Source organism: Sarcophilus harrisii, chromosome 2 (assembly GCF_902635505.1).
Source record: "Sarcophilus harrisii chromosome 2, mSarHar1.11, whole genome shotgun sequence".
In the NCBI taxonomy this organism is placed as follows: domain Eukaryota; kingdom Metazoa; phylum Chordata; class Mammalia; order Dasyuromorphia; family Dasyuridae; genus Sarcophilus; species Sarcophilus harrisii.
In genome coordinates this window covers 185,977,643-185,998,283 of record NC_045427.1, presented here as the reverse complement: position 1 = coordinate 185,998,283, position 20,641 = coordinate 185,977,643, and the positions used below count along the sequence as shown (strand labels likewise).

Sequence of the window (20,641 nt, the reverse complement as noted above, 5' to 3'; positions counted from 1 at the left end):
GGACCTCTCTGGCCAGTTTTCTCCTTAAATCCTAATAAGGGAGATCAAGGACAGAGGTTCTCTCCCTTAGGAAAAGGCAAACCTTGAAGAGAATGTTTTTTGATGCCTAGCAGTAATCTCATCAAACTGTATAAACCTTCTCAGAAGAACTGACCTTAATCAGTTGGGATTCTTAAAAAAAAAAAAAAAAAAAAAAAATTAGCAGAAAAACCTGGATTATAAATTAGTAATTATTAATATAACAGTATAATAATGATTCTCTCAGACACCTACATGGATAGAATTGGATAGAATGCCAGCCTGGAGTCAGGAAGACTCCTTTCCCTGAGTTCAAATTCCAGGTAGACATTTACTAGCTGTGTGACCCTGGACAAGTCATCTAACTATCTTTGCCTCAAATACCTTCTTTGCCTCAAATATCCTCATTTGTCAAATGAGTTGGAGAAGGAAATGGCATAGCACTCTAGTATCTTTGCCAAGAAAACCATAAATGGGATCATGAAAATGGATACCACTGAAAAGCAGCTGAACCACAACAGAGAGGCTTTCGTGAAGCATACACATGACAAAGGTAATTTGTCACTCTCCAATTCAGCAGGTCCTAGAAGTTCTTTCTCTCATTGTGCAGTTCTCTTGGATAGTGATTCTGCTGGGCTAGTTGCTCAGCTAGGTTCCCAGGATCCAGTCTGCTCTTTTGTCCAGTTTTTTCTCTGCTGCCAGGGATCAGGCTGCTTTCTTCTTTGGGTGACTGACTTTCTATCTTTGCAGTATGATTTAGCTCCTTTACAGAAGGCAATGTTTTCTACTGGCTGTATGACTCCATTTAAAATCTAGGTGGTGATGTTGAAAAAAGTGAGAAATTCCCTCTTTTCTTCCATAAGAACGTTCTTCACAAGCATCTTAAACTTATAATCTCTCCCACTCTAGAAAGCCCAGATAGGGCATTTCTCTACTGCTGCTATTGTTTGTCCTAGTTGAAAAGGACCATGACATCTGGGAGATGATGCTATGACATGCAAGAGGATTGCATTTAAGTGATGCAAGACTGTGCAAACTTACCAAACTTTACCCTCCAGAACTATCGTGTTCAGTGGCGATATAGATCAAGATGCCTGGAAATGGAACTGCATGCAATGGAAGACCTTGGACTTTTTAAGCTAAGGTCTTTACTAAGTCTAGTTTGACTGAGGCAACACCCAATCAATCAGTGATTAAGGTTAAATAAGAAATGAAGCAGACAGTTCCAATCCATCTTGTGATGAAGAGATCCATCTACACCCAGAGACTGTATGGACTGTATGAATTACAAAATAACATTCTCTTTTTGTTGTTGTTCACTTGCATTTTTTCTTACCCATTCACTTTCTTTTTTTGATCTGATTTTTCTTGTGCAACAAGAGAATTGTATAAATATATTTATACATATTGGATTTAACATATATTTTAACATGTTTAATGTATATTGGATTGCTTGTCATCTAGGGGAGGAGGAGAAGGAAGAGAAAATCTGAAAAACAAAGGTCAATGTCAAATTATCCATGCATATGTTTTGAAAAGAAAAAGTTTTAAAAAAAAAACAAAGAAATGAGGCAGAGAATGACCTTTTTTTCCTAGTCAAAAAAAATAAATTATAGTGCCCCATAGAGCACTACTTAAAGAAAAAAGGACAAACAATAATCTCGATGAATAGGACTTCTCCCACTGGGGACCCAACTGAAATGGCCAATTAGGCAAAATAGCTCTCTCCACCCTATCCCACTTCTCTCTTTTTTCCTCTCCTCCTTTTTGGTTTCTTCTTTCCCTTCCCTTTCTTCTATCCACATACAGTATCATATCCTTACCTGTGGAAACTCTGCCCAAAGGCATGTAAATTTTGATTACTGAAACTTGGCTAGACATCTTGGGGTTGATGGGCTAGAGTTCTTTTTGAAGGACTATGCTCAAACCTAAATCACTCTGGCTTTCATTGATTGTTTGTTTTGACCTGAAACCCTGAGGATCTTCCCCTGCTAGAGATACTATAGACTTTTTGGGGTCTCTTCCACAAAGGACCCCAAGCCCAAACTCCCCAAAAGGACTCTCACTCTACAACTACTGAAATTTATTCTGGATTTATCTATTTGGGTGGGGAGGTGTATAACTAGTTTGCTCAGTGAAGAGCTTGATTCCTTCTAGACTCAACCTGAAAGACTTTTGTACCTTAAAAAAGTACAGTCATTAATCTCTTAAAACCTTGTGTGATCAAATCAACTGAAGGGAGAATTACCTATTCTTCCCCTTACATGTAACACTAGCCACTTGACAATAAGATTAAAATCCTCTTGATATTATCATAGCTTAGAGGTGAATTGTATATGGATTCCTCAAATTTAAGCCAGCAAAATTGTCCCAGGTCCTAGAATACTTTGAGTGGAAATTAAAATGAATAGTGTCCAACTTCTAAATACCAGCCTAAAACTACAGAGGCTCATCCACCAGGAGATAAATTTTTCTTACTACATATACAAAGATGGCTAATCTACTGAGGCATTGATAACATTATCATTTGTCATTGTTCTCAAATTTGTTCTAAGCATGTGCCTAAATATTCTGTGTTGGTAGAAAAAAATTTCTTTTTCCTTTAATCAAGAACTCTCGATGAAGCACCATGAGTAGCAAGTTGCGGATGGATTGCTGGAAGATTTTCAGAATACCATTATTTGTAATGGCACCAAACATTTATTAAGCTAAAATTCAGCTGAAGGGTGTGTGGGGGGAATTATAAACAAAACAGGAACTATGTCTCTTCCTTGAAGGAATATTTTAAAACACATAATTTAAAACACATAAAACCACTGGAATAAGTTGGAGGTATAAGGACCCTAGAGATCAGCAATTATGCCTAATAAAAATGAAGAGGAGCCACATGCATATAATGGAGTACACAAGGATCCTTATAAGCAGTTTGTTCACTTAGAAAACCACATAGTTCTATATTCAATAGTATTTTATTTTGTTAACTATTCCCCCCAACTACAATTAAATCAGGTTTGGTTACACTCAGAAGTGCCAACTCTGACATGTCTAGAATTCCTTCATTTCACAGAGAATTCATATGTATTTGGTGCTCTAAGGTTTACAAAGCACTTTCTGTTCATCTCCTTTTGATAAAATTTGGCATGATTTTTATAATATCTAATGATTGTTCCTTGCCATCAAAGAATAATATGCGTGTCCAGTACCCTTTCTGTGGGATGATGTTTCATATGGAATCACTAATTTGATTATGATTTTCTTCCACTCTAATGTTGACAAAATACTGTGCAAAACTCAATAGCTTGGTATGGGAAGAAGAGGCACCTTTATTCAATGTTAATTTTTGTTTATTCAATTAACAAAATAATTACTAATTATTCATTTTTGACAAGAATCTTACTCCGACCTGGGACACTGTGTCCAAATAAGTTTTCAGGTACCAACCTCAATTTGTATCTACAATGTATTAAATCTTTTAAAATGCACTAATGAAATGGACATTTTGTAAACCTACCTTAAAAGACCACCCCAGGAGAGTTCCCTAATGTATAGGATTTTCCAAGATGAGTCAGAAAGTATAAAGTAGATTTTTGGCTGGTCTTAGGTCAGTTTTCTTAGAAAGCAAAGTTGCCAAAGGCCTAAATTCTATGGAAAATGTAAACTTTGTTTCTAGAAATCTGTGATTATCTTCTATTATAAAAAGCCAGAAATATCTTGCTGATAAATATTGGCAGAATTTTATCTAAGTAGGGCATTTTGTAGCTATTCCAATTTTTTTGTTTTTTTGAAATGAATACAGTCAATGTTCCCTTCCTCTTAAAAGTTGATTCAGTCTGTAGAAAGAAACACATAGACAAACTCAAAGAGGTGACGGTACTTTATTAGTTAATTGTGAAAATATTTATCAATAAGTATCTATACATATGTGTGTAGTGTATTTTGATGAAGTGAGATCATAAGCATTCTGCATAGATACTTGGAGAATGACATATTCTTTTTTCTTGGCATATTCTTTTGCTTAAACTGTATAATGATAAATCCAGGAAAATGCCCTTTTTTTAAAAAGATGATTTAAAAAAATATATATTTGTAATAATTTAAGAGTGAGGCTTACAAATTTTTTTTCCCTAGGACAATTGGGGTTAATTGATTTGTTCAGGATCACACAGCTTGGAAATATGTGTCTGAGGTCAAATTTGAACTCGGGTCTCCTGATTTCAAGGCTGGTGCTCTATCCACTGCATTACCTAGCTGCCCCCTTTTTTTTTTAATCCTAAACTTAAAATTTATTTTACTATCTGTTAAGATCTTGCCCTGGATAAATCCTTTTTTTTTTTTTAATTAAAGCTTTTTATTTACAAAACAAATGCTTGGGTAATTTTTCAACACTGTCCCTTGCAAAGCCTTCTGTTCCAAATTATCCCCTCCTTTTCCCCACCCCCTCCCCTAGATGGCAGATTGTCCAATACATGTGAAATATGTTAAAAATATTTTATATCCAATATATTTACACATATTTATATAGTTATCTTGCTGCACAAGAAAAATCGGATAAAGAAGGGGAAAAAAATCTGGAAAATAAAACAAAATTAAACTTTTTGTTTTCAAAACATATGCACAGATAATTTGACAATTTGATCCTTGCATAGCCTTGTATTTCAGATTTTCTCCTCTTTGCTCCCACTCCCTCCCCTAGACAGCAAGCAATACAATATATGTTAAGCATGTACAAATATGTGTAAACATATTTATGCAATTCTGTTGCTGCACAAGAGAAATCAGATCAAAAAAGAAAAGTAAATGAGTAGGAAAATAAAATGCAAGCAAACAACAATGAAAAGAGTGAGAATGTTATGTTGTGATCCACATTCACCACATTCAGTTCCTACAGTCCTCTCTCTGTTTCGGATGGCTCTCTTCATCACAAGAGCATTGGAATTGGCATCAATCATCTCATTGTTGGAAAGAGTCACTGTCATCAGAATTGATCATTGTATAATATTTGATGTTGCTGTTTACAATGATCTCCTGGTTCTGCTCATTTCACTTAACATCAGTTCATCTAATTCTCTCTAGGCCTCTCTAAAATAATCATCCTGATCATTTCTTATAGAACAATAATATTTCATAACATTCATATACCATAACTTATTCAGCCATTCTCCAAGTGATGGGCATCCACTCAGTTTCCAGTTTCTTGCCACTTTGAAAAGGGCTGCCACAAACATTTTTGCACATGTGGGTCCCTTTCCTTCCTTTAAGATCTCTTTGAGATATAGGTCCAATAGAAACACTGCTGGGTTTTTGAACATAGTTCCAAATTTCTCTCCAGAATGGCTGGATCCCTTCACAACTCATCCCCTCCAACATTCGTCCTTGTCTTTTCTGGCTTACAAATGTTCAATAAAAATCATGTCTTAAAGTGTGTGTGTGTGTGTGTGTGTGTGTGTGTGTGTGTGTGTATCACTTTCTCCATAACCCTAGGAAGGAGAACTCATTAGAGAAGGCCAATTATTGTAACTATTTATTATACCTTATTAAAATTCATTAAAAAAAAACAAAAAAACCTCCAGTTCAGTTTTTAAACACTTATTTTCTGGTCCTCCTCTCTAGGAATGTGTTTTTTTTTTGTAGTTAAGTTTGATGAGATGTGAAAAAATAACCGATTCTGGAGAAACCCTAAGGCTACTCGACCTTGGGAATGCTACAAACAATGTTGGCCAATCCTAGGTCAGTAAATGGTAGAATATAAATGATGAGAACTACCCTACCCCTAGCACTCTTTAATTGTACTTCTAAAGCATAATATTAAAATATTAACCTAATCTTTGTTTCTCTTTCCCATAATGTTATCTCTCTGATTTTGAGTCTGCTAAACTCCTTTGGAACTTTAGCTTACTCTCATGCAGCGTAATAAATCTTTGCCCCTTAACTTGGAGACTGAGTATGTGAATTCTTTCACCAAACCTACAACACCGAACAAGGGAGATCCTAATCTTGTTAGGGTGTTTTACTCACATTTTTTGGTGCTCTATGTGGAGCCCTTGTACCCAAAATTTTATGCCCTCCTTGTTAAGATATACCCTTTCCACCCAGATCCTATAGCCAAGGAATACTCCAATCTCCCAGTGATGAGGTTTAGATTTGGGGTACCTAAATGAAATTAGGGTTTAATTGAGGTGTAATGGCAGGTTCAGGGTACAGGGAGTCAAATAGAGCTCCCCTGCAACCCCTTTGGATTTGGCGCAAGGGTGGAGAGTTAAATGAGGTCTAGTAGTGGAGCAAGAGTCCCCTTAAAGGAATTTACAGACCTGAAAACCTAGATTGATAAAAGAGGTTTATTATGGGGTTTGGAAGTAAGGTTAAAGTATAGTTAAGGAAATAGGTGAAGGTAGAGATAAGAGGACATTGGAAACAGGATTCCAGTGGGCAGAGAGTCCTTGGGGTGCCAAGCATGGTGCTGGCATGTCCAGGATAGCTTGTCTGGTTCATCTGAGCTCTGTGCTCTGCAAATTTTCCTTGTCAAGGCTGCCTGACTTGGAATTTCTTACCATTTTTCCGCAAAGTTCCTTCTTGACTAAGGAACTTTTTGCCTTCTTTTCACACACTCTGGGAGGCTAATATAGGCAAAGGGGCTATAGGTCTAGGAATTTGAAGACTTGTAGCAAAGATGGGACAATTCACCTCCATCTTTAAACCAACTGGAGGAAAACTGGCCACTGACCTCTTAGATGACCACCTCTTTTGTATTCCTCTAAGGACAAGGGATCTCCCATTTGCCCCTTCATGAAATCCTTCTCAGGAAACTCAAGAATCCCTTCCTGAACCACCCCTTTATCAAGATCTGAACTTCATATCTAGCAATATTTCTTCAACTCAGTACCTTTCCCCTGGACCCTCACACCTTAAAGCCAAACCTCCCAGCTCCCATTCTTTAGTTCCTCCCATACAAAGAGCTGGATCCCCTTTTCACTCCCTAATGTGTGGAATTAACTGAATGAAGACACTCTCATGAGAATATAGCCTTAAACTATACCTTAATTATGACTTGAGATTTTATAATAAGTAGAGCTATAGCTAAAAAAAAAAAGTTGCAGGTGTTCATCCTCTCCCATTTTCCCACCACTTCTTAATTAACATTTAAGTACCTCTTTTAAAAGGCAATTTATTCTTTTATTTCTGGGATAGATTTCCTAGATTAGAATGTAAACCTGGACTCCCCCAAGAAATAGGAAAAAAGGCCAGACTGAGAGTGGGGGGGTGGAGGGAGGGGAGAGCTTCTGCCCTCTATTTAATTTTGTATTTTGCAGTTTTTATTTTGGTCCATACTGTCCCACACACTAAGAATCCTGATCCAGCCCCCCCCCCCCCCCCCCTTTTTTTTTTAACTCTGCCCATTGCGAGAAGTAGCAGTCCCTTGAGGTAGAACATTTAGGGTGCATGTGTCTTTTTCAATGTCAGCCTTTTCCCAGATTAAGGAAAGCCTTGGCCGTTACTGAGGGCCCCGCTAGATATAGCGAGGATTTTGACGTCATCTCCCTCCAATCTGCTTTTACTTGGGGAAATGCTATATCACTATCTCCTCTTGCTGCATCACAGAGGAGAGAAAGAATCTGGGATTTAGGCCAGAAGTTGGAGGATGACGGCATTCACAGCTCTCCTCCGGTAGATGCGCCCTAGGGGCTGTTGCTGCGTCCCAATCGGGAATTCTGCGCGGGACTCTCAGGAGGGAAGCAGAGAGGGGGAGAAGGGATCGTTTTCTAATCCGCGGCATGGAAGGTTTGGAGAAAGGAAGGAAGCAGATTCATTATGAAAGATTTAGGGAAGTTACCCAAGGAGCAGAGAAAGCCCTAAGGCTTCTCAAGAATTGCTACTTTCTCACACCTTAACAATAAACAACAACACGAAAGTTAGTATCCTCAGCAAACAGTTTAGGTACTTTCCCGCCTCCCGCCTTTTTCTAGTAAATTCATTAGAATTAAACTCCCGGAACCTAAGGAGGACGGCGTCGCGCCGTTTTCCGTATTCCCACCCACAAAGCGCCGTTGGGTGCTCCCCGGCTCCGGAACTCCTCTCCCTCCCGCCCCTTCCCCCACCCAACATCCCTAGGACTGCCCTCTTCCTAAACATTCCAGCCACGTGCTGCGGCCCCGCCCCGGAGGGCGGGCCCCAGCCCTGAGGCGGCTCCTCCCAGACCCGGAAGCCAGACTCTGGCGGCGGCGGCGGCGGCTCCCCCCGGACCGAGCGTGCGGCCTGAGCCTGGGCGTGGAGAGCGTGCCCACGGCCGTCTGCGCGGAAGCTCTGGCCTTGCCCCGGGAGCGGGGAGCGGACTCCTTGCGCTCACTATGCCCCAGAGTGGGCCATGCTGAGGCTCCGGGCCGTCGTCCCTAAAACTGTCGCGCGCGCCTTCGGCCTCTGTGGCCCCCGCCTCGGGAGCTTCGGCATGTTTTACGCTGTGAGGAGGGGCCGCAAGGTCGGCGTGTTCCCCACCTGGTGAGTGCTCCCTCCCGGGGACTGAGTGTGCTCCCCAGCAGTGAATGCAGCCCGTCCGGGGGGGGGGGTATTTTGGGGAGCGAGTGTTCCCTTCTAATGGCTGAGTTTGCCCACCGGTGGGCACCTTGGTGAGTGTGCCCTCCTAGTGGGGTATTCTTCTGGCGGGTGCTCGGTTGTGTACCCTCCTGGCAAATGGATGCGTGTCAGCCTGGGGGCGAGTATGGGCCCGTCCGGAGGGTGGAGGTGTCGCCCTCCTGGTAAGTGTCTTCCCTCCCAAGCCTCCCAGGTCGGTCGGCTTCCATCCCCCATCGTGCCCCCACGCTCAAGTCCGGGGCAACCGCACTTTGCGCATCACGAGTCCCAGCCCCAGATGTTGCATTTTCTGCATCCCCAAAGGCCTGACAGTGTCCTCTTCAGCCTTCTCACCAGCACTCTTCTTGGCAGGGCCCTCTCCACCCGTGAGAAAGGGTGAGTCATTTCTAAATGACAGACACTGGCCCACCTTTGTGGCTGTGGTTGGAGACTTGCACAGTCTGACTCTCAGTCTTAGCATTGAGTGTTAATAATATGATAGAATCCCGTAGAAGCACTTTTTGCTAGTCCTGCCTTCTGAGGAAAGGCCAGGTTAATAAATGCTTCTATAATAAGATAGGTCAGTTGAGGGTCATTTTTATTGTTTTCTCTTGTTGAGTCTTTGAGTCCTATCCAATTCTTCATGACTTCGTTTGGGGCTTTCTTGGCACATACACTGGAGTATTTTTCCTTCTTTGGTTCGTTTTTATAGCCGAGGAAACTGAGGCAAACGGTGGAGTGATTTGTTCAAGGTTACACAACTATTAAGTGTCGCAGGCCAGATTTTAACTTGGGACTTCCTGGCACTCCATCTACTTTATTGTCTCCTGCCTTTTTAGATCTGAGATTGGATTAATCTCTATAAAAAGATTTTGATGATGTGATGAGGTACTATAAAAAAAAAACCCCACAGAATTTGTATTAGATACACTGCTGTCCTCAAAAAGCTTATATCATTAGTTGGGAAACACTAGAATAGCAGTAATTGAGGATCATCCTCAGCTGAATAAAATGGAAATAAAAGTTGATACTTTGTCCATAAGAGACTGATAATTCTTTTTTTTTAATTTATTTTTTATTATAATAACTTTTTATTGACAGAACGCATGCCAGGGTAATTTTTTTTTACAACATTATCCCTTGCACTCACTTCTGTTTCCATTTTTCCCCTCCCTCCTAACACCCCCTCCCCTAGATGGCAAGCAGTCCTATATATGTTGAATATGTCCTAGTATATCCTAGATACAATGTATGTTTGCAGAACCAAACAGTTTTCTTGTTGCACAGGGAGAATTGGATTCAGAAGGTAAAAATAACCTGGGAAGAAAAACAAAAATGCAAACAGTTTACATTCATTTCCCAGTGTTTTTTCTTTGGGTGTAGCTCCTTCTGTCCATCATTGATCAATTGAAACTGAGTTAGATCTTCTCTTTGTCAAAGAAATCCACTTCCATCAGAATACATCTTCATACGGTATCATTGTTGAAGTGTATAATGATCTCCTGGTTCTGCTCATTTCACTTAGCATCAATTCATGTAAGTCTCTCCAAGTCTCTCTGTATTCTTCCTGCTGGTCGTTTCTTACACAACAATAATATTCCATAACATTCATATACCACAATTTACCCAACCATTCTCCAGTGGATGGGCATCCATTCATTTTCCAGTTTCTAGCCACTACAGAGAGGGCTGCCACAAACATTTTGGCACATACAGGTCCCTTTCCCTTCTTTAGTATCTCCTTGGGGTATAAGCCCAGTAGAGACTGATAATTCTTAATGTAAGCATAACCTTTTGTAAAACTTAAAAGCTCTACATAAATTATATGTTTATTATTATTTATCTAAGATAAACATGGAACAAATCTGTGCTGGAGATGACTCTTGAAAACACTAAAAAAAATCACTTCTCAAGATAAGTGAAAGGGGAAGCTACTGAATAATTTTTTTTTTTAAAGATGGTTTTGCCACCAGAAATAAAGCAGTAATTCTATCAGTGCTTATTATATCATTTTGTAAAAATGCAATTGTCACAAAGATACATACATACGGATGTATATGTGTGCGAGTATAGATATAGATATAGTTACCTGGAAAATATGCTAAGGGGATTTTCACAAAGTATTTTTTTTTAACAGCTGACCATATTTTCATTCACTTGATTGAAAAATTTGGAGAATAAATTGTTCCACAATTTGATTATTCTAAAAATATTTGACTTGGAGAAAAGCATTAAAGGTATCACTTTTTCGCATGTTATGATCATATAAGATTTCTTGATAAAAATGATACAGAGAACTTTGTTTAAATATCCTCTAACTTACCAACATCGTTTTTTTCCCTCTGAGGCAATTGGGGTTAAGTGACTTGCCCAGGATCATACAACTAGGACCTGTTGAATGTCTGAGGTCAGATTTGAACTCGGGTCCTCCTGACTTCAGGGCTGATGCTCTATCCACTGCACCACCCAGCTGTCCCTTAACATGAAGGCATGAAAGATTATATTCACTTCTGTCTTAAGGATGAGTTTAGAATACAAATTAAAAGAAACTCCTTGTAGCAGATCATAATAATAGATTAAAGTTAAAAGAGGCCCCAGAGGTCTTCAAGTTCAAATCCTTTATCTTATAGGTTTAAAAAACTAAAACTCAGAGTAGTTAAGTAGTTTTGTTGGTCACAATTGCGTAGATAGTGCTTGAGGTGGGATTCAAAGCTCATATTTTTCTAACCAAATTCTTCCAGCAGTTACTCTTTCTGGATGACATTGTACTGATTGAAACAAGCCCCTGAACTTTACAAAATGTCACTTATAAGGTCTACAGCTACTCAACCTGCCTAACAAACAATAGGGGAAGAATATCTATTATTAAGACGTGATGCAGATTCTTTTTTTAAATTTTTTTTTATTTTAATAGCCTTTTATTTACAGGTTATATGTATGGGTAACTTTACAGCATTGACAATTGCCAAACCTCTTGTTTCAATTTTTCCCTTCCTTCCCTCCCCTCTCCCCCAGATGGCAGGATGACCAGTAGATGTTAAATATATTAAAATATAAATTAGATACACAATAAGTATACATGACCAAACTGTTATTTTGCTGTACAAAAAGAATTGGACTCTGAATATTGTACAATTAGTTTGTGAAGGAAATCAAAAATGCAGGTGGGCAAAAATATAGAGATTGGGAATTCAATGTAATGGTTCTTAGTCATCTCCCAGAGTTCTTTTGCTGGGCGTAGCTGGTTTAGTTCATTACTGATGCAGATTCTTTGTGTGTATGTTCAGGTATATATGTATGGAAATATATGCATTGTATATATCTTGAATAGACATTTTAAATAGACTGGCCCTTGTCCTGAGTAATTTATGAAGAGTTTATGGGAGAATATGGATAAAGCCATATAGGATGAGAAGGTATAAATGGTTTACAATCTGAACTTTTGAAAAGTATTCTCACATCATTCACATCATGGTTTCATTGAAGTCTTTTTAATATATGGCCAAATTCCATACATTAGAAAGGAACTGGATAGTATCTAATACAGTGCCAAGTTAATGAATGAAAAGTCAAACAAGTTTAGCATATTTTCTATTAGAACAATTTTTTTTTTTTAACATTTTTATGGATCCTTTTGATAGTCTGGTGAAACCTATGAAACCCTTTCTTAGAATAATGTTTTCAGATACTTAAGTAAAATGTATAGGATTACAAATGAAACTGACTATATGGAAATACAGCTTTCAAAATACTTTAAAAACAAAGCAGGTTCATATTAACCTGTGTTCTTAACAATTTAAAAACCTTTGTATTAGAGGAAGCCATGTAGTCTTTTAATCAAGTTAGCATATAGACCGGATATACTAGGTATATTGAAAATAAAGAATAAGATGTTTCATATTACAGGTTGTTCAGAATCAAATCACTTTTCATTTTAAAGCTAGGTTTGAAAAACAGACAAACATTCTTTTTTTTTTTTTTTAACCCTGAAATCTTCCCTCTTTTTTTTTTTTTTTTTTAATTATAGCTTTTTAATTGACAGAACATATGCATGGGTAATTTTTCAACATTGACCCTTGCAAACACTTCTGTTCCAACTTTTCCCTTCCTTCCCTCCATCCCCTCCCTTAGATGGCAGGCAGTCTCATACATGTTAAACATGTTAAAGTATATCTTAAATACAATATATGTGTACATATTTATACAGTTCTCTTGTTGTACAAGAATAATCAGATTTAGAAAGGTAAAAATAACCTGGGAAGAAAAACAAAAATGCAAGCAAATAACAAAGTGTAAATTCTATGTTGTGGTCCACACTCGTTTCCCAGTGTTCTTTCACTAGATGTAACTGTTTCTGTTCATCTTGGATAAATTGGAACTGAATTGGATCCTCTCATTGCTGAAGATAGCCACTTCCATCAAAATATATCCTCTTATAGTATTGTTGTTGAAGTGTATAATGATCTCCTGATTCTGCTCATTTCACTTAGCATCAGTTCATGTAAGTCTCTCCAAGCCTCCCTGTTTTCATCCTGCTGGTCATTTCTTACAGAACAATAATTTTCTATAACATTCATATACCATAATTTACTCAACCATTCTCCAGTTGATGGGCCTCCATTCAATTTCCAGTTTCTAGCCACTATGAAAAGGGCTGCCACAAACATTTTTGCACATACAAGTCCCTTTCCCTTCTTTAATATCTTTTTGGGATATAAGGCCAGTATAAACACTACTGGATCAAAGAGTATGCACAATTTGATAAACCTTTGGGCATGGTTCCAAATTGCTCTCCAAAATGGTTGGGTCAGTTCACAAGACCGCCAATAATGTATTAGTAACCCAGTTTTCCCACATCCCCTGCAACATTCATCATTATCTTTTCTTGTCATCTTAGCTGATCTGAGAGGTGTGTAGTTGTATCTCAGAGCTGTCTTAATTTGCATTTCTTTGATCAATAATGATTTAGAGCCCCTTTTCATATGATTAGAAATGGTTTCAATTTCTTCATCTGAAAATTGTCTCTTCGTATCCTTTGACCATTTATCAATTGGAGAATGGCTTGAATTTTTATAAATTTGAGTCAATTCTCTATATATTTTAGAAATGAGGCCTTTATCAGAATCCTTGAATGTAAAAATGTTTTCCCAGTTTATTGCTTCCCTTCTAATCTTGTCTGCATTAGTTTTAGTCAAATTCTTAACACTTCATTGAAAGGCAGGTAACATTGAATAAGCTTCTTATAAAGCACTTCTTTAAGTATTTAACAGCAGCTAGTTTGTACAATGGATTGTGTGTTGGAAATTGGAGTAGGGAAAAACCTGAGTTTGAATCCTGCCTCATATATTTATTAGCTTTGTGACCCCAGGCAAGTCAGTTATCTTTCTGTGTCCCAATTTCCTAATCTTTAAAATTGATATAAATAATATCTATCACAGGGTTTTTGAAAAATGAGATGACATCTCTAAGTGCTATTGCTGTTGTGCCCTTTATAAGTCATCTATATCACTCTATTTCAGGAGTGAATGTCAAGCACAAGTGAACCGATTTCCTGCTGCCCGGTTCAAGAAGTTTGCTACTGAGGATGAAGCTTGGGCCTTTGTCCGAAATACAAGCCCTGATCATTCAACAGGTAACATAACTTATGCTTTTACCCCTTTCACTCTTTCAAAGCATTTTCACATCTATTATGTCTCATTGAATCTTCAAAATAATCCTCTGAGGCAGCTGGATAGAATTATTTCTTTTTCATAGGTAAGTATACTGAGACCCAGAGAAATTAAATGACTTCTTCACTATCTCACAACATTGTTAGTAAGAAATGGGACTGAAGCTTGGGTTATTTAAGTTTGCCAGGGTTTCTAATAAATTCTGTTTGTAAAGAAATAAGCAGGATTTCTTTAGCAAAAGGTGTATGTATAGGTGTGTATCTCTTTGTGTATGTTTTCAATCTTTATCATTTCAAATAAATAGTGTGATACCCTCTTTTTTCATTCCTTTCTCCAGACCCTTCTCACAAACCCCAATTATGAGAACACCCTCTCTTGTCTTTCTGTACTATTATATTAGAATGACCTTTGATTTTTTTTTTCTCCTTAAGATCTTCAGAAGAGAAACAATCTAGGCCTAGACTTTTTGTTTTTCTTATTTAACTAACTTGATGCTCCTTAAAGACATTAAGGTTCTGAAGAGACATTTGTTATGTTTCTTATTCTGTTAGAATGTTAGCACTGCATCATCATACAGCTTTTTGTACTTGCTTAAATAAATTTACCTTTCCAGGTTTCTCTGAGATTCTCACCCCAATAGAAGATGAAAGAAAAAAAATTATAACAAATTTCCAGATTGGCCATGTCCAAAAAAAAAAAAAAAAAAGTCTGCTGCACTTTGAATCCTTCATCTTTCTCTCAGGAAATGGGTAGCATGTTTCAACATTGGTCTTCCGGCATCATGGTTAGTCATTACACTGATCAGAGGTCGTTTGTTTTTATTATATTGTTCTTTCATAGTTGTTTGTCTTTACTATATTGTTGTCATTGTATAAATTGTTCCCTGATTCTGTTCACTTCATTCTATATCAGTTCATACAAGCCTTCCCATGGGGGATGGAAATTTCCAGAGTCAGGGCCGAGAGATGAAGCATCTTGTTTGTGGAGCCTTGAGGAAGCCAGTAGGACTGGATTCAAGTATGTGTGGGAGAGAGGAAGGTCTGCTTAGACTGGAAGGATAGGATGTGATGGGCTTTGGATGCCAAACAGGACATCTTATATTTGATCTTGGAGGTAATAGGGAGCCACTAGAATTTATTGAGAAGGGGATTAACATAGCCAGACCTGTATTTCAGGACTGTCAATTTGGGAACTGAATGGAGAATGAATTGGAGTGGAGGAAAACTCGAAGCAGGCAGACTCACTTATAGGCTTTTGGAATAGTATGGGTAATGTGGGACTGTTTTAGAATGGTTATAGTATCAGAGGAGAGAAGGGGGGATATATAAGAGATTATACAAGGTAAAATCAACAGACCTTGGCAACAGATTGGATTGAGAGGTAGTGAGAAATTAAAAGATAACAGCTAGATGTCAAGCTGAGAAACTGGGAGGATAGTGTTGCCCTGGATAATTATAAGGAAGATACAAGGATCTAGAAGGAAAGGTGATGAATTCAATTTGGACATGTGGAGTTTAAGATGTCTACTGGACAGCCAGTTCAAGATATCTAAAAAGCATTTGAGGATGTGAGTTTGGAGATCAGAGAGTTTGGGGCAGGATAGAAGATAACCCTTTTAAATGTCATCAATCAGTAAACACTTAGTACAGTGGTAGGCACTATACAAAGCACATATAATAGCCTAGTGAGATTTTTTTTTTTTTTTTTTTTTAATGGAAGTAAAATGAGATTAAGGAAGGCAGGGTTAGTGGAAGAAAAGACATAGGAAAAGTTGAGTTAAGACTGATTTTTTTTTTTTAAATAACCAAAACCTGTCCTGAAGATTTTACTTTGGGGATTATTATATTATTGTTCTAATGTTTTTATTTGGGGAAAGGGAGTTATCTCTTCAGATCTTTTTTCTTCTCTAGACTTCTTTCTGCTCTCTTCATGGACCATAATTAATTAAATAGATACCATTGTGAAGTCTGTTCCTGGTTTTGGAATCTTAACAGTGTCTGTCGCATAGAAGGCACATAATAAATGCTTTTGCATTTGGAGTTCCTGTGTTGAGATTATTTATATAACCTTAAGCAAGACATTTTAGCCTCTTGAGACCTCTATTTTCTAAACTGTGAAATAAGAATCTTGGACTAGAATCATAGTGTTTTTTTAATTTTTATTTACTTATTTATTTTTGTTGAAGCTGTTTATTTTTGAAACATATGCAAGGTTAATTTTTCAACATTGACCCTTGGAAAATCTCATATTCTAATTTTCCTTCCCTTTCCCTCCCCCCTCCCCTAGATGGCAAATAATCCAATATTTGTTAAACATGATAAAAATATATGTAAATAGAATATAGGAATACATATTTATACATTTATCTTGATGCACAAGAAAAATCTGATCAAAAAGGAAGAAAAATGAGAAAGAAAATAAAATTCAATCAAATAACAACAAAAGATGTGAAAATGCTATGTTGTAATTCACACTCTGTTCCCACAGTCCTCTCTCTGGGTGTAGGTGGCTCTCGTCATCAGAAAATCATTGGAACTAGCCTCAGTCATCTCATTGTTGAGAAGAGCCATATCCATCAGAATTAATTATCGTATAATCTTCTTGTTGACATGTATAATGATTTAGTTCTGCTCGTTTCATTTAGCAACAGTTCATATAAGTCTCTACAGACCTCTCTGAAATCATCCTGCTGATCATTTCATATAGAACAGTAATATTCTATAACAGTCATATGCCATAACTTATTCAGCCATTCTCTAACTGATGGGCATCCACTCAGTTTCCAGTTTCTGGCCACTACAAAAAGGGCTGCCACAAACATTTTTGCACACATGGGTCCCTTTCCCTCTCTTTGGGGTATAAGATCTCTTTGGGATATAAGCTCAGTAGGAACATTGCTGGATCAAAGGGTATTCACAGTTTGATAGCCCTTTGAGCGTAGTTCCAAATTGCTCTCCAGAATGATTGAATCAGTTCACAATTCCATCAACAATGCAGTAGTTCCCAGTTTTCCCACATTGCTTCCAACATTGGTCATTATCTTTTCCAATCTGAGAAGTGTGTAATGGTACCTCAGAGTTGTCTTTGCATTTCTCTGATGAATAGTGAAAATCATAGTATTAGAAATAGAAATTTAGTGAAAGCTTGTGTTTAATTTCTTGCTGCTCATTTGTAGATGGGTTTTTTTTTTTGGTAGAACAGAAAAAGGAATGTAACACACAAGACCACAAAATGAAGCCAAAGAAGAGACCCTGTGAATCATCAGATGAAGAGGAAGATCCTTGCTCAAAGCTTGCAAAACAAAATACAGACTCCATACCTTCACTTAGCAAAAATATTTTTTCTTATATGGGTAAGTGTTTTATTTATTTATTTATTTACTTGTTTTATTGCCTATGTGTTATATAACCATTTATATGTATCTAACTTGTTTACTTTGGGGTGGCTAATTGAATTGAAAATTTGTAAAAACTTGTATAGAACTTCATACAAAAGTAGGTAGAAAATTGATATATTCACTAGTTAAATGGGTACCATTTTGTGGAATTTTAAAAATTTTTCTTGTTTCATTTCTAAATAACAGTTTCTTTTGATTTGTTATATCTTTATATAAAATGTTTGTTTCTAAATAAATCCTTTTCCCCATCCTACTCATTTGTAACGAAGTTTTAAAAAGAGAAAAGAAAAAACAGTTCAGCAAAGAAATCAACATATCAGTTCAGTCTGATAGTATATGCAATCTTTCATAACCATACCTTCCAAATATTTACCATTGTAAAGAAAAGAAGAAAATAGATTTCCTCAACTTCTCTGTGGCCCAGATTATTAAACAAAGCAATTAGTTTTCTATTTACACAGTTGTCATTGGGTTTATTGTTGACTCTCCTGATTTTGCTTCTGAATCAATTCATTTAAGTCTTTTCATGTTTCTTTGAATCATATGAATCAATAAGCTTTATTAAGAGCCCCCTAGATACTGGCTACTGACCTACAAGTTAGACACAGTATGATGAATGAAAAATGCTAGCTTACCAGTTTGCATTCTAATGAGGGAGCCAACAAGTACATAAATATGTATCGATAGAATAAATACAAATTAGTTAACTACAAGGTAATTTAAGAGGAAGGGCACTTAGCAATTTGGGGATGGCTAAAGGCATGTAGAGAGTGATAGTTGAGCTGTATCTTATGTCATAGTCATATTCTATTACATTCTTGTGCCATAATTTATTTAGTTATTACCCAGTATATGGGCATCTACTTTGTTATAACTCAATTGGGAGGAAAAAAATCAGAGCAAAAGGGAAAAATCATGGGAGAGAAAAAGAAAAACAACAAAAAAGAAGTGAATGTTCTTTTTCTGGATGTAGATGGCATTTTCTGTCCAAAGTCTATTGGGATTGCTTTGGATCACTGAACCTTTGAGAACCAAATCTTTCATACTTGATCATCAAACATTCTTGCTTTATTGTACACAATGTATTCCTGGTTCTGCTTGTTTCACTCAGCATCAGTTGATGTTAATCAACTTTTTTAACCAATTCTAAATTGCTTTCAAGAGAAGTTGGACCACTTTAAAGCTTGATCAGTTATATTAGTGTACCATTGAGTATTTGCATCATTTGTTATCTTTGCCAATTTATTGGGCATTATTTTGACTTAAATTTTTAATTGTTTTCATTTACATTTTTCTTATTATGACTTGTAACAGTCTTTTTATGTGGTTAAAAATAGTTTGCAAATTTTTTGGATAATTTTCTGCTAATATATTTGAACACTTAACCATGAATGAATGTCTCTTGGTCTTTGTGTTGGTATTAATACTGTATATATTTTGGCTTTTAGGCACATAAAAAGAGCAATTGAGGCAAAGAATTTTTTCCATTTGACTCTTTCCTTTTTATCATATTACTCATTGGTTTTGTTTGTGTAAAGGCTCTTCAGTTTCATAAAATTGAAATTAAGTATTTTATTTTATGATAATGTCTATTCCTTGCTTTGTAGAGAGCTAGATGTTTCCATGGATAGATGTTTGGGTCTGAAGTCGGGAAAACCTGCGTTCAACTATGCCCTTAAGATATTTAAAAAAAAATTTTTTTAATTAAAAAAAAAATTAAATTTTTTTTTTTGCCCTTAAGATATTAACTAGCTGTGGACGATGGGCCAGTCAGATAATTTTTACTTGCCATCTCCCATGCCTGGAATTCTCATGCTTGCCTCATCTCTGCCTACTGGCTTTCCTGAAGTCTCAGCTAAAGTCCAATTTACAAGAAGCTTTTCTCCAGTCCTTCATTTTCAGTCCCTTTTTCTGAGATTATATCCTAATAATATACCTGATACACACATATACATATGCATGTGTGTTTATTTTTTTATATGTATATATATCCTGAGATTATATACCTGATTTGGACAACTGTTTGCCTGTTGCTTCCTACAGGGCCTTTTTTCCTTTCTTTGCATCCTCAATGCTTAGTCCAGTGTATGACAACATAGTAGGTGCTTAATAAATTCTTAATGACTATCAAAGTATATGTTGTTTCAATGTGCATGATCTTAGCATATTCTTTTAGAATTTGTGTTCCTTTTCATCCTCAGTCACAGATGAGGGTGAATAAGCTTAAATTATTTGCATGATGCTGATGGTGATCTTTTTGCAAATACTTATAAGCACTGTAATACAAGATGATCCAAGGTAAAGTATTGTCTTTTGATCACTGAAAAAGATCAACTCCTCTGCTTTTCCAAGTTTAACCTGTGAGCCATTCTTCCATTTATCTGCCACTTCTGGTTGTTTTCATTAAGAATGTCAGGATTAATACAATTAAGTTCCTCCACTATCATGACCCTTGTTGCTTGTTAATTACTGGACAAGGATCTTACAGTGAGAAAATTAACACCTAAGTTAAAGTTTATAGGATGTAAAAAGCTGTGAGTGTCTTAGCACTTTGTGCAGTGATCATGGTAGAAATGGGGGCCATGGTAACTCATGAAACATTGTATCCAAAGAATTCATTCATCTAGTTTGCTAGTAGTCTGCTACATGGTAACTCATGAAACAGTGTATCCAAAGAATTCATTCACCTAGTCTGCTAGTAGTCTGCTACATGGTAACTCATGAAACAGTGTATCCAAAGAATTCATTCACCTAGTCTGCTAGTAGTCTGCTAGTAAGACTTAGATTAATCTGTATTACATTTTCCTCTTGATACTTAGCTTTGTTCCTCCCAAGCAAGCAAACATTTCAAACTAAAAGATTGTTGCTGAAACTATATCTGAACTTTCCTAGCATGGCAGATTTTACCAACCCATGTACTTCCTTGGCATAGCCTTCAGGAACTTAATACCAACTCTGAGTTATGATGACATATAGTAGGATTTTGCATATACCC

General features: G+C 36.9%; 1 protein-coding gene across 3 annotated transcripts in view; it reads left to right on the top strand.

Annotated features, from left to right (window-relative positions):
• The first annotated feature begins 8,225 nt into the window (after positions 1-8,225).
• RNASEH1 (ribonuclease H1) overlaps positions 8,226-20,641 on the top strand; it is a 33,494-nt gene continuing 21,078 nt past the window's right edge. Inside the window, exons 1-3 of one of the 3 annotated variants that reach the window (XM_012539896.3) lie at positions 8,226-8,508; positions 14,100-14,212; positions 17,446-17,601. In XM_012539896.3, the coding sequence (XP_012395350.1) occupies positions 8,378-8,508; positions 14,100-14,212; positions 17,446-17,601 (400 nt within the window). In that variant the 5' untranslated portion in view covers positions 8,226-8,377. The remainder of the gene's footprint in view (positions 8,509-14,099; positions 14,213-17,445; positions 17,602-20,641) is intronic. The other 2 variants (XM_003757897.4, XM_023494654.2) reach the window with 2 other exon arrangements.